Genomic DNA, 15,188 nt, shown 5'->3' on the forward strand with positions numbered 1-15,188 from the left:
TGAAGGTCAGATAAAGAGCTTCACAGATAAGAAAAAGCTAAATGAGTCCATCACCACTAAACCAGTATTATATGAAATGCTGAAAGGTATTCTTTAAGAAGTGGAAGAAGAAGAAAAAGGTAAAGATAAAAATTATGAACAACAAATGCATATCAACAAGTGAATCTAAAAATCAAGTGAATTAAAAATCTGATGAACAGAATAAACTGGTGAATATAATAGAATCAGGGGCATAGAAAAGGAGTGGATTGACAATTCTCAGGGGGGAAAGAGGTGTGGGGGTTACGGGAAGAGCCTGGACAAAAATCGTACACCTATGGATGGGGGGAGGGGTAAGGGCAGAGGGTGTTGTGTGAACCAGGTGGAGAGGAGTTATGGGGGGGAAAAGGAGGAACAATTGTAATAATCTGGACAATAAAAATTTAAAAAAAAGGATTTTATCACCATCTATACTAATAATAGAGGAATATGCAAATTCTCCAAGATGCTGTCACAGTAACAGTAATGACCAGCAGGCTACCTGGGCTGAACAGGCCAGCAGGAGGGTTAGTGAGGGACAAACAAACAACTGAACAGCAGGCTGCGTGGGGCAACAAGGCCAGCAGAGGGGGGCAGTTAGGGGTCATCAGGCCAGCGGAGGGGCAGTTAGGGGCAACTAGGTCAGCAGAGGGGGCTGTTGGGGGCAACCAGGCCAGCAGGAGGGCAGTAAGGGGCGATCAGGCTGGCAGGCAGGTGAGCAGTTAGGAGCCAGCGGTTCTGGATTGTAAAAGGAATCCCAGATTGGAGAGGGTGCAGGCCGGGCTGGGGAGACCACCCCCTTCCACCACCATCCCCAACACCCCCCCGTGCACAAATTTCATGCACTGGGCCTCCAGTTACTTAATAAAAATAAAAAAAAATATGCAAGTAAATAAATAATTTGAAATATATATATTTCCTTTTATTTTCAAACAGAAATTTGGGAAACTACAATAATTCCTTCAAGAACCAATGGTTCAGTGCGTTGTTACATTTAGATTCACAATTAGATTCAGATTATTATATTTAAGCATCACCCCAAAAGTTGGTATAAGCCAGGTGACTGTTGTTTGTCCATCACTATAACAGTTTAGATAGCTGAGAATTCAGATGTCAATTAAAATTTTCTAACTAGAGCCTCCTACTTTCCTGCGACAAATAGGGCAGGTATCGTTGTCTGACAGCCAGTGATCAATACAGTGCACATGATATTCATGGGAGCAAGGCAGTATGCGAAGCCTGTCGCCTTCTGTGTACTCTGTAATACAAATGATACAGACTTTCAACGTATCATTTTTAGAAAAAGGTCTTATAGCCAAGTTGTCAATCTCTGCTTTGCTGAGTCCTGTAGATTGGTTATCATTATCATTCAAGAGAAAAAATTGGTCAAGGAGAGGCCAAGAGCCACTTTCATCTGCTGATATTGGGGTCATAGATCTACTGTCACTCCAGGTTTCTGATGAGTATGGTGAGAATGTTCTTTCATCACTGCCTTCAGAGAATAGTGTGCTTATTTCTGAATTTTCATCACTAAAGGAGCTGGAACTGGACACAGGACTGGAGCTGGAACTGGGCATCAGACTGGAGCTGGAACTGGACATAATACTGGAGCTGGAACTGAACATCAGACTGGAGCTGGATCTGGACATCATACTGGAGCTGGAACTGGACATCATACTGGAGCTGGAACTGGACATCATACTAGAGCTGGAACTGGACATCAGACTGAAACTGGAACTGGAAATCAGACTGAAACTGGAACTGGCTGTGTAACTGGAGTTTGAACTAGAAGTCAATGTGGAATGTAAACAGGAATCACAGCTACAATTTGAGTTGGAACTAAAACTACTTCTGCCATGAGAACTATCGCTTCCATTGGGTGACTCTTCCATGTATTGACTTGGAGCTGCCTGCCTAGGCTCCAAATCACTCTCACTGTCCGTAAGATTACTTGAGTCACTAAAATCTGTCACTGTAGGCCTTAATGTGCTTGGAATTGCACCAGATATTGTATCACTTAAACCTGTACTTAAAATTGGACAAATGGGAATTCCAATGGTACTAACATAAGCTCTCATATCTGCCTGCTCATAATATGAAAGCATATGCCTAAGTTCTCCTTGTTCACTTTCTAAAGTGACAGTGTTATTTGGTATCTCAGATGTTATTTGAGTTCTACTAGTTATGCTGTCTCTCTCAGAATATGCTACAGGATGAGCTTGTCCTACTGCAGAACAGGGACATATTGTTGGATATATCTGTCTCAATCCACAAGATTCACCATCACCAGTTGTGTTTGGAGAAAATTCTCCTTGAACAGTGTTTCTTGTCCCAGACGATGCAAAAAGATGCCTATGTTGTGATTCAAGTGCAACTGTTTGCTGTCTCGATGTTTCTTGGTCCCGAGATCTAAAAAATCTCTCTATCTCACTTAGGAAAGGCTGCTCAAAAATTGGAGATGGTGCACTGTGATGGAATCTTTGCAAAAATTGACCCAGTGAATGTGGAGGTGACCCACTTTCGGTTCTTGCTCTGGTTCTACTCTGGTCTGGGCTCCTGCTTCTTGCTCTTTTCTGACCTTTTGTAGGTGGGACTTTCATTGGTGGCCTTGGTGTACTTTGTTCTGATTTACATGGTCTGGTAAATCTTGACTCAGATGGTGCATTTTCCATGTCACTGTGGCTATTTTCCACATTTTTTCTTCTGGAAAGTCTTGTAGATGGTGTAGATTTATTCTCTGCACTTGGACTGCCAGAACTGAATCTGAAGTCACTGGGTGGATGAATCTGGCTCACTTCTCTCCAAGGTTGGTGTTCTCCTTGCCCACATATCACATTTTTAGTTTGCTGGAAAGAGTTCAGCTGGTCTCTTATAGAGCCACTCATTGGAGATGATTGACTATGATGAGGGCTTTGTGAAATTTGTCCCAATGAACGTGGAGGTGACATACTTTCAGTTCTTGCTCTGGTTCTACTCTGGTCTGGGCTCCTGCTTCTTGCTCTTTTCTGACCTCTAGTAGGTGGGACTTTTGTTGATGGCCTTGCTGTACTTTGTTCTGATGTAGATGGTCTGGTAAATTGTGATTCAGATTGTGCGTTTTTCACATGACTGTGGCTATTTCTTCTGGGAAGTCTTGTAGATTGTGCATATCTGTTCTCTGCACTTGGACTTCCAGAACTGAATATGCAGTCACTGTGTGGATTAGCCTGGCTCACTTCTCTCCAAGGTTGGTATTTTCTCTGCCCACATATCACATTTCTAGTTTGTTCACCGGAGGTCAGCTGGTCTCTTATAGAGCCACCCTTTGGAGATGATTGACTATGATGAAGAGGTGACCCACTTTCAGTTCTTGCTCTGGTTCTACTGTGGTCTGGGCTCCTGCTCCTTGCTCTTTTCTGACCTCTAGTAGGTGGGACTTTTATTGGTGGCCTTGGTGTACTTTGTTCTGATTTAGATGGTCTGGTAAATCGTGATTCAGATTGTGGATTTGCCATGTGATTGTGGCCATTTTCCACACTTTGTCCACTAGGAAATCTTGTTGATGGTACATATTTACTCTCTGCACTTGAACTGCCAGAACTGAATCTGAAATCATTGGGAGGATTCACCTGGCTGACTTCTCTACAAGGTTGGGGTTCTCTTTCCCCACTTGTCACATTTTCAGTTGGTTCAAAAGAGATAAGCCAATCTATTAAAGAGTCATCTGAAGAATTTCCTTCACCTGTTAACAAAAAAGTGGGGACTCAGAAAGGAAATACCAAGATCAGAGCCATCATAGGATAGCATTCTGAAATGTTGTTTCAAAAACAAATTAAAATGATGATAAGTACCGATATCTTGTAAACAAATTTCACATTGATAGAATTAATATTTTGTAAACCATGCTGCAAATTGAAAGTTTCAAATTTATTTGAAAGAGATAATCCTAGATAACTTTAGGGAATTGTTTTATTAAAAATGAATATGGCCAAAACCGGTTTGGCTCAGTGGATAGAGCGTCGGCCTGCGGACTGAAATGTCCCAGGTTGGATTCTGGTCAGGGGCATGTACATTGGTTGAGAGCACATCCCCAGTGGGGAGTGTGCAGGAGGCAGCTGGTCAATGATTTTCTCTCTCATCGACATTTCTAACTCTCTATCCTTCTCCCTTCCTCTCTGTGGAAAATCAATAAAATATATTTTAAAAAAATGAATACGGAGGAGGTCTATTTTTAATAGTTCATCATATACATATCCTGAGAGAGGAATGTCAAGTGACAACAGTTTTTTTCACTCCACTGTCAAAATTACTAATGCAATTAAATAAGACAAATACCCGTAAAGGTACAGTGCTTGTTAAATTTTCTTAAGTTTACATTGTTATGTAATTCTCATTAGTCCACATTACTTCTAGGCTTTTGACTTAAGTGCTTTTGATAATATATAAAGTTGTTTTAAAATATAAGACTCTTATAGCCATTACTCAAATATAAAGAAGGCTTATAAGTTTAAAAGTATTGGAGTACTTATTAATGTTACCAGTGTTTTGAACTGACATGAAATTGAAGGTTAAATAAATGAGTAGACTTAACCTAGCATAGTGCATATAGGACCATGTTCAAGAACCAAACTATTTCATTATCCTTTTCATTACATAGTAAAAGTCTCTACTTTACACTGGGAGAGAACCACCAGCCCTGAGGTTAGAGCAGGGTTTTTCAACCTTAACACTACTGACATTTTGGCACTATAAAATTCTTTTTTTTAAATTTAATATATTTTATTGATTTTTTTAAATCAATCTTTATTGTTCATATTATTACAAAGGTTCCTCATTTCTTCCCCCCCTCCACCAGGTTCCCACCCTACCCTCCACCCCCTCCCTACACCCCATTGTCCTCATCCATAGGTGCACAGTTTATGTTCAGTCTCTTCCTCCCTCCACCACTCCCCCTTTCCCCGAGAACAGTCAGTCCACTCCCCTCCCATATCGCCGACTCTACTACAATGAACAGCTATGTTGTTTTAATTAATAAACTTTTACACTTCTAAGAATAAATTTTAAAATCTAATAATTTTAAACCTTGGTTTTTTTCTGCCTTGGGAATTAAGAAGCAAACTTGTTTACATGTAAACTTGCCCTTAGGCTATCAAGAGGTGTAGCCATTCAAGTGTAAATGGACACATTGTTTAAAGATAGCTGCTGGTTGGAATTGGATTACCTGTTCTGGGTGGGAAGGGCTTGACTTCCCCTTTCTCCATTAAAATTAAGGTGTTAGCTTCCAAACCTCTTTTTGGCAAGAGACCTTAAACTTTCAGAACTTTAAATTTTTCAGATAGTAAATCAATTACTTAGCATTTTCTCAAATCAATAATACCTCCACATGCCCAAGGATACACTTCACACAAAAGACATTTCCAAATAGATCAACCAACCTCATCCAGGCCCCACACAAGGCACTCACAGATCAACACCCCAGTGCTATACTAACTCATCACATCCAGATCTAAGCCTTCATCACTTGATTCAGCAGACCCTCAAGTTCCCACAAAAGTTTCCAGCCATGTCTGAGAGGCAGCCTTGGGGCGGGGGCAGGCAAGGAGCGAGCTGTTCCGGGCCTGGCTGCTCGGGGCCTGGCCTCTGTTGCTCTGGTTCGTTCCACAACCAGCTGCTCTGGGTCTGGCCACTGCCACTCCCAGCCTGGCTGCTGCTGCTCCGGGCCTGGCTGCACCCGACCCAGCTGTTCTGGGCCCGGCTGTTCCAGGCCTGGCCGCTCCTGGCCTGGCCGCTCCGGGCCTGGCTGCTGCTGCTCCGGGCCTGGCCGCTCACAGCCTGGCTGCTGCTGCTCTGGGCCTGGCCGCACCCGACTATTTTATTGATTTTTTACAGAGAGGAAGGGAGAGGGAGGGATAGAGAGTTAGAAACATCGATGAACCGGGGATGTGCCCGCAACCAAGGTACATGCCCTTGACCGGAATCAAGCCTGGGACCTTTCAGTCCGAAGGCCAGTACTCTATCCACGGAGCCAAACTGGTTTCGGCAGCATTATACAATTCTTTATTTAGGGAGCCATCCTGTGCATTGTGGCATGCTGGGAAGCATTCCTAGCCACTGCCCACAGGATGCCTGATAGATCCTCCCTCCTCCAAGTGATGGACAGACATAAACCCCACCTGCGGCCAGACATTCCTGAGCTCTGAACCACCAATCAGCACCTGCCAAATACCCTAACACACACCCCCCCCCAATTCTTAAGTCCCTAGGTTCCTAATCACTAATCAACGTATGCTAAGTGCCTTAAGCCTCACCCCCTATCCTCCCTTTAAAAGTAAACGGACCCCACCCCTCGCTCTCTTCCTCTCTCTTCCGCCCCTCTCTCTGGAAGCAGCCGGCAGTGGTACTCTTCTCTTCAATAAAGCCTGTGTCCTGCCATCCTGGTCTCCAGCCCCCTCTTTATTTCATCTTTTAATGCCAAAAATATATTTAGATATTGTAAAATGCCCCCAGTTGAAAACTACTTCATTAGAATATGAAGTACTTGTTTTTGCTGGTATGGAAGTCATATGTCTAAATAGGAGGGGGGAAAAATGATTCAGGTAGGAGGAGGAATTTTCCATTGAGGTGGAAAACCAAGGAAAAGATAAATAGGCTATTTCATAAATAAAACCACCCAAATGTGAATGGTGGGGGGGGGGGGGGTAGAAGAGAGGGAAGAGGAGGAGAAATGGGGAGTCCTTGACATTCTTACCAAAAAATGAGTAAATTATAGGTTTGTGGTTTGTTTTTTGAGAAGTTACTTGGCACCAAATTAATTTGTGCCACTCCACATAATCTCTGGTTGACATTCACTGTTATGGAGTTCCTTATCCATCCCATCCTATTCCCCTTACAGAGTATACCTGTATTTTCACCTGAGTTGCCCTGTAGATTTTCTTTGACTAGGTGAAGTCTTCTCCGCAACTCTTCTTCTGTACTTTCACCTGGGTTGCCTAGCAGATTGTTACCCTTCATAAGCTTGTCCTCGTCTTCACTCAGGTTACTTACAAATAGATAGTAATCTTGAACTAATTGGTTGGTATGACTTCTGCGCTGGGCCGCAGAGTCATCTCCTTCATCGCCAGAATCTGAGTTTTCCATCTTGATGAACAAGTGGAAAACTATCAGACTTTTACAAAATGATGGTGATACACAAACACTTCCTGCTTTAGGTGTCAGGATACGACTCAGTCGATCCACCTATCCACCTCAGCTTATGTTTCTCTCACCTCTACTGCTGCCACAGTTGTGCAGCTACTGGTGAGTCAACTGTTGAGACCCACCTTTATACCAAACATTCTAGTCCTTGTTGCCTAGGCAACCATGACCTGCGCCATTGTTACCAAACAGGGACCTCATTTAGGTTAGGTTTCATTTTGGTCCAAACCAGTGGATGCTGACTAGGGCTTATTGTGTACCCAGCCCAGTCCTGCGCCTCCTTTAACCCATATGAACCTATTCTCAGGCTTTCGGGAGGTTTTTCAAACTCTGATAAGCTCTAATTATTTGTATGTTAAGTTACAGAACCCAGATGCAGCTAGTTACAGTATATATGACGGCCTCTTTGAAATGCCATTCTACCCTAGCCAGTTTGGCTCAGTGGATAGAGTGATAGTCTGCAGACCAAGGGGTCCCGAGTTCCCTTCTGTTTAAGGGCACGTACCTCAGTTGCAGCCTGGGCCCTGCAGGGCACGTGCAGGAAGCAACCAATTGATGTGTTTCTCTCACATCCATCCATATTTCCGTCTTTCCCTCTCTCTTTCACTCTCTCTAAAAAGTCAGTGGAAAAATACCTCAGGTGAGGATTAAAAAATAATGCCTTGCCAAAGTCATCCTAGTGCAACAGTTTTCATTTTCAGGTGCCACGGGATTTCTGTCTTTTCTCCTCATAATTCCTTAAGTCATGGGTACTCACTGAGAAAGACCACATTGTTTTATATTTCACCAGGGCCATAGCTGGCTCTGTTTCATTGGGTCCTCTCCCTTTTATAAAGCCTTCATCTTGTATTACACAGCTCTTCTGTTATGGGTGGTGGTGGGGTTCATGCGGTGTCGGGAGGAAAAGCATTTCCATGGACCCTTAAGAAAGGATGAGGTCTGATGGCAAAATTTATTCAGGAAGCAAAAGTAAAGAAGTTCCCCAATGTTCCATCTCTGTTGATATAGCCATGGAAAACCAGGGCAGAAATAGAGTCTGTGTCCAGAGATTCTGTGCCATATTAAAGCTTTTCAGTCCAGCATTCTGCTAACTTAGCTTGTGTTCCCGGCTGCAATCCAGTGCTGTGCTGTAGTATCCAGGTTCCCACTGGGAGCCTGTGTTTGGAGTCTGGGTGGCTCAGACCACATGACTATGCACAGAGAACAGGCGAGCGCGTGGAACAAGTATGGGACACGAGCAAAAGAAAGGAGCTTTGCTCACCTGGAATTAGGAATGCTCAGGCTTGGGAGGAACCAGTGCTTTTCCAAAATAACCAGTCAGCTCCCAGGTTAGATTGGCAGACCTCTATGGTCGAGCAACTTCCCTGTGTCATTTTTACTTTTACTGAGCATTTCCCTATCTCCCCATGCTCCCCCACCCACCCCCCCACCACCACCACCACCACACACACACACACACACACACACACACACACACTCACAATCTAGTACTGGAGGAGGGAAGTGAGGGGTTTAATCCATTGGAAGGGTAATGCTGCAATTTCTTGGGGTGTCAAGCTATAGCTTCCTGGTGAAGCAGTCAGGCCTCTGCTTCCCAGCTGAACATGCTCAACGATGTCTCCCCCTTTGCTTCTTTCCCATCAATAACTAGCTAACTATGGTAACATGTCAAGCTTCTGTTTACAAAACAAAACAAAACAAACAAACAAAAAAACCCCAAAATATTAATTACAAATTCGTCTGGTTTTCTCTCATGCAAAGAATCCCTTAAGGAATTCTCCACAAATGCATCCAGTTTCTTTTTTTCCCCCCTCATCAGTATTATACATATTACTTAAACAAAACTAGCCAGAACATCACAGACACTTTTTAAACAGATCCACAATAGTTATTTTGCCTGCCATAATGCATGCTGACCTTTGCTGATTTTATTCCATGTACGTTAGTGCAGTCAGGGTGGCCTGGTAAAAATGATGCTCATCCTATCTGAAGGAGACCTCTAAGAGTTTCTGGACCCATTCCTATTACCAGAACTTAACACTTGTTTGGAAATCCTTCATTCAGGTTGTTCGTGGAAAGACAAGATTTGGCTGCACAATTTGAGACATTATTCCATTTAATTTATTTAATAATTAAATCATCAAACATAAACTGAGTCAGTTACCACCCTAGACTTCAGAGATATGTTAGCTGTTGCAGCAGTCTGTACTCCCAAGTAATTCACAGTCCAGATGAGAGAGACATCACATGGAAACTATCAAAATACAGTATATGCTGTAATAGATTTATTAATATAATATTGTAAAAGTGTGAGAACTGTCTGATGGTTATTTAATGGGAGTTGGGTTGCAGGCTCAATCCCTAGGAGGGAGCATGCAGGAGGCGGCCGATCAATAATTCTCTCTCATCATTGATGTTTCTGTCTCTCTCTCCTTCTCCTTTCCTCTCTGAAATCAATAAAAATATTAAAAATGCAAAAAATTATAACAGTATCAAGTGTGGTTCTAAATATATATAGAATATTTAAAACAATTACATAATTTAAAAAGTTGGTTAACGGGCATATGAAGGTAAAGTTTCTATACTTCACTTAAACTGGTGAAATGACTTAACAGTAAACTAATAAGTTATTCAAATCTAATATTATACCTAGGAAACCACTAGGAAGTTTTACAAAGGGCTACACTAAGAACATTCTAAATAAATCAATATGAAAATTTAAAGAATGTTCAATAACCACAAAATGCAATAAAAAGAAAACAAATAAAATGAGAGAGAATAGAAAAAATACACAAAATAGCAGTCTTAAGTCTAAATATATTAATAATTAGGTTATTATAACTGTTCTAAATATACCAATTAAAAGACAACTATTGGTTGAATGGATAAAAATGACCTTAGGTTGCCTAAAAGAAACTCACTTCAAATATAATGATAAAGGCATAATGAAAGTAAAATGACAGGAAAAAAGAAATCATGCCAACATTAACAAAAAACAAAAGCAGTGCCGAAACCAGTTTGGCTCAGTGGATAGTGCATCAGTCTGAGACCGAAAGGTCCCAGGTTCGATTCCAGTCAAGGGCATTACCTTGGTTGTGGGCACATCCCCAGTAGGGATTGTGTAGGAGGCAGCTGATCAATGTTTCTCTCATCATCGATGTTTCTAGCTCTCTATCCCTCTCAGAGAGCTCCCAGCCAGCCTCCGTAGGACCAACTTAGCATCTGGTGTGAAGGAAAAGGGTAGGAAGTATTCTGACCTTTCTAGCTACTGTCTCCTTGGGAAGTAACTGCATTCAAGACCCAGGGGTGGTTCTGCTCAAGTACCCATTAGAAACAAAGGAAGTAAGGAAGAACCATCTATTATATATAAAAGCCTAAGTGACCGAATGACCAGTTGACCAGTTGACCAGTTGCTATGACATGCACTGACCACCAGCGGACAGATGCTCAATGCACAGGATTGGGCTCCCTCCTGTCTGGAACCGGCCAGTGGGGATCCAGCCGAAACTGGCTATCCAACATCCCCCGAGTGGTCCTGGATCTTGAGAGGGTGCAAGCCAGGCTGAGAATCCCCAGTGGTTCTCTAATCAGTGCTCCAGGCCTCTAGTATTCAATAAAAGTTTTAAGTAGGAAATTGCATTTTTAGCTCTTGTGTTGATTATTTTCTAGGAAGGAGCACAGAGATCTCTTTTTTTCTCTGGAGAAAGGGAGAGTTATGCGATGGTTACTGGAGCTTCTAAAACATTAGATTAATCCCTCTGCTTTAGGGAGTCACAAGTTAACAGGTTGAACTCTACTATCCAACACTACTCACTCACGAGAAGGAGGTCAGAAATTCCTGCTCTGCGGGAATAGTAAGAAATGGCAATAACTTTTCCATCACCCTCACCCAAGAAATATATGGCGCCATCACAATTAATGAGCCAGGTCTAAGAAACAAAAACTAGATGCAAGCAAAGCCAGAAGAAACAACATATAAATAGGCCAAAACTAAAATTCTGGATTCAATTACTATATAGTTTTTTAGAAGTCCATAAATATTCATTTGACCGAAGAGAATCATTTGGCTTAAAACACTGAGCACTTTGCTTAATATTGAACTTGAGTGGAAAAGACTCCTTTGGGAGACAGTTGAAAGCAGCTAATTGCAACAGCTACTTCTGCATCCCAGCCTCTTCACAATAAGAATAAAACAAGAGCGTACACAGAGCATCTTAAATTTCTTTAAAACAAAGTATCAAAAAGGTAATACTCTCATTTTAAATACATTTCGTTTGCCTAGATTTAATAAAATTCCACCAAGTTAATATGCTTCAGGCTACAAGGAACAAAATAAGTGGTGGGGGTGGGGGGAGAGGATCATTTTTTAAACAAGAAGGGGATGTACGCTATCATCCTTGAGTACATCTAAATGTCTAGAGGGGAGCATACTCCAAACAAAGCAGCGTAAAGACCCCAGTTCCATATCTTTAGGATTCTCTTGACTCTGTCTTCTGCAATGTTTTGGCTCTGTCCACAGGTAGACTACCCCATCATCTCAAAATACCTGCCAGTAACAATGGACACAATGCACTTTAAAAAAAAAAAAATGTTTGTTGCAAGAAAAAGAAAACCTCTTGCTTGACCATGGAAAAAGAAAGTATTTCTCTTTAGTCTAATAGGGGTCAATTTGAGGCACATGCCTCCTTCTGTGTACTTATGTGGAATGAGGCTACAAGAGGTTACACTTGGAAAGGCTAAGTGATTTGTTCAGTATTGTGAAAGGAACATGAGGGAGGGCGAAAAGGGAGCCAACAAAAAGAAAGAGTATTCATACATACGACTCAGCATGTGGATATTTTCTATATATTTGCTAACATAATAATTTTTAAAAACGGCATTTGACCTCCTCATCCCGGCATTTTGATTTATGACTTACAGTTAATATTAAAACAAAGTGATCTTGCATTGAAAACATTTGCCCAGATTCTAAGAGGGACTTTATTTTAATATAATATCATGAAATTAATACCTCATATTGGTGAAATTCAATAGTAAGTATGAGACTTTGAAATAATAGTCTACTGGATTATTGAAAGCCTCTTTAATTTCTTGCCACCAGAGGCTCAGTTTCTGCCCTGAAGTCCTCCTGCTGCTTAAAAATATATATGAAACCAAGAGTGAAAGGGTTGTCTCAAACATTTTGTTCAATATAAATAAAGGGTGTTTTCAGAAAACCCTTTTAATGCCATAATCTGACCTAATTTTTAATTTTTAAACTCCTTTAAGTAATAGTAATAATATTTGCTTACCTAGAGTAATTTTATAAGAATTCATTAATCTTCTAAAATGCTTTGATACGGTAGGTTAAAATAAAAGGCCCCGTAGAGTATGACTAGTTTCAGTTATTATTTAATTAAATTTCAAATGGTAGTTTGTTTTGCATCAAAGTAAAACATTTTGCTCATTGCTGCCACTTCTAAAGTTTTTGCTCCTCTCTGAGAGTTCGTGTTACTACTTTAATTATTACCATTAAACATATTGTGAAATCCCAGTGGAGCACTATTCAGATTTGTGATAGTGAATGACTAAATTCCTTTCGACTGATTTCACTTGGTCTCTGTGTGATTTCCTTCAAATAAACTATGATAGCAAGAAAAGTTGCTTGTCTGCTTTTATAGCCATATGACAATTGTCGTCTGATCTGGTTACTGTCTGGTTTAGAAATATTTTTGACAAACAGACTTCCCTTGAAACTTTTTTTCTAAGAGACAGCTTCTTGGTGGTCATTTACCTGCAGTAAGAGGGGCAGTACCAGCTGGACTGACAAACAGAAAATCTTGCTTGCTTGCTTTCATTGACAACTGGATTGTCACTAATTACGCTAATATTTCCTTGACGTTTCTTTTGCCCAAGCAGCTGGAGTTTTTCATATTTAACTAACGTTTCTCAACAGGAGATACATCTCACTAACATACCCGTTCAAATCTAATTGTTTATACTTTCAAAAGAAACAAATGTGAAGATAGCTTCTAGAGTATATAAAAAGAAATTAGTTTATTTTTCTTTGAGGAAGTATTCTTTTTTTTAAATATTTATTTTATTGATATTTTACAGAGAGGAAGAGAGAGGGATAGGGAGTTAGAAACATCAATGAGAGAGAGTCATCCATCAGCTGCCTCTTGCACACCTCCTACTGGTGATGTGCCTGCAACCCAGGTACATGCCCTTGATCGGAATCGAACCCGGACCTTTCAGTCTGCAGGCCCACACTCTATCCACTGAGCCAAACTGGTTTCGGCTTTGAGGAAGTATTCTACCTTTAACAGAAAATTTATAAACTAGAGCTTTGAACCTATTCAAAGAAAAGGCAATTGTATTGGCAAACACTAATTACAAAGTTTCATGGAAAACATCTGTTAGCATAAAATTCTCTGGTTGTGGCAAGTAGTTTTAACTTTATCAATTAGGACTTGGTTTGGCTGCATATAAAAAGAAATTGAATGTGTCAATGTAAGTTTATCCTTGGAGAAGGAGGAGGGGGGAAAAGGAAAGGGGAGGGAAGGAGGGGGAAAGGAAAGGAGGAGGGGAGGGAAGGAGGAGAAGGAGGAGAAGGAGGAGAAGGAGAGTAAGAAGAAGGAGGTCTCCATCCTCTAGACTACCTCATGGTCTAAAATGGGCTGCTGGGGTTCCATTCACCACATCCAATTCCAGGGACTAGGAAGGAAGGGGGTAGGGGGAAAATGCCCATCATCAAGCTAAGCCTGCCTCTTTCGGCAGCCTTTCCAGAAGTCCCTTGTAACACTTCCATAGCATTGGCTAGAACTGCACCATATACTTTTCACTGCAGGGACACTAGGAAATGGATTCTCTTTTTCTGGCACATTAGTGTTCAGAATAAAATCAGGGTTCTGTTACTAAAAAGAAGAGATGAGATATTGGGTGGCAATTCACAGTTTGTACCACATTCCCATTTTGTGGTGCTTTTGTAGGAAATTTCATGTAGCCATTAAAAATAATGAATGAGAGCTGTGCGAATTCCCCAAGGAAAAAAGAAAAGTGAATAGAAGTGATAAAATATGGTTCAATTTTCTTTCTTTTTTTTTTCTTTTTTTTTTTTTTTTAATATTTTATTGATTTTGTACAGAGAGGAAGGGAGAGAGATAGTTAGAAACATTGATGAGAGAGAGTCATCGATCAGCTGCCTCTTGCACACCCCCCACTGGGGATATGCCCGCAACCAAGGTACATGCCCTTGACCGGAATCGAACCCGGGACCTTTCAGTCCCCAAGCCGACGCTCTGTCCATTGAGCCAAACCGGTCTTGGCAAAATATGGTTCAATTTTCAAAGTAATATAGGATGACAAAAATCTCTACATATGTGTGCATATACATAAGCAAATGATAAACAGTTGACTCTTGAACAACACAGGTTTAAACTGCATGGATATACTTATATGTGTATTTTTTTTCAATAAATACACAGCCCTCTTTTCCCCCAGGTTTCTAATTCCAGGGATCAACCAACTGTGGATCAAAACCAACATTTTCCATCTGCATTTGGGAACCCACACATTTGCAGAGCTGAATGTGTGAAATTGTTCTACGTTATTTTATAAAAGGGACTTGAGCATCTGTAGATTTTGGTATCTGAAGAGGGTTGGGGAGTCTCCTGTGGATACCAAGCGACAATCATAATTAAGATTTTGAGTATTCAAAAGTTATACACAGGTTGTTCAAGGGTCAGCTGGGTAATTAAATGAATATGGAAAAATACACAGTAGGTTGTCAACATGTCTTATTTGAGCAAGGGGAGAACAGAAGAATATCTTTGTGCTGTTCCATTGTTCCACTTGTTATAATTGGCATGTGCTAATTTTGTAATTTGTAGTTGTTTTAAAAGATTTACTTACAGAAATATTTTATTTAGAGAGTGTACTAGCTAGATAACATTAGGAAGAATATTGCATTCTTTTTTGAGTTAATGAATGTTAAGTATAAATACTTAAATGTTTAT

General features: G+C 40.9%; 1 protein-coding gene across 1 annotated transcript; it reads right to left on the reverse strand.

The window, feature by feature from the left end:
• Positions 1-990: 990 nt before the first annotated feature.
• Positions 991-7,134, reverse strand: LOC118718562 (E3 ubiquitin-protein ligase RLIM-like). The gene is made up of 2 exons (XM_036437412.2): positions 6,897-7,134; positions 991-3,739 (listed from the first exon to the last, which is right to left on the reverse strand). The coding sequence occupies exons 1-2, from the start codon at positions 7,132-7,134 to the stop codon at positions 1,146-1,148; spliced, it is 2,832 nt and encodes a 943-aa protein (XP_036293305.2). The 3' UTR covers positions 991-1,145.
• Positions 7,135-15,188: the final 8,054 nt, after the last annotated feature.

The sequence above is a fragment of the Pipistrellus kuhlii genome, unplaced genomic scaffold (assembly GCF_014108245.1).
Source record: "Pipistrellus kuhlii isolate mPipKuh1 unplaced genomic scaffold, mPipKuh1.p scaffold_m20_p_14, whole genome shotgun sequence".
In the NCBI taxonomy this organism is placed as follows: domain Eukaryota; kingdom Metazoa; phylum Chordata; class Mammalia; order Chiroptera; family Vespertilionidae; genus Pipistrellus; species Pipistrellus kuhlii.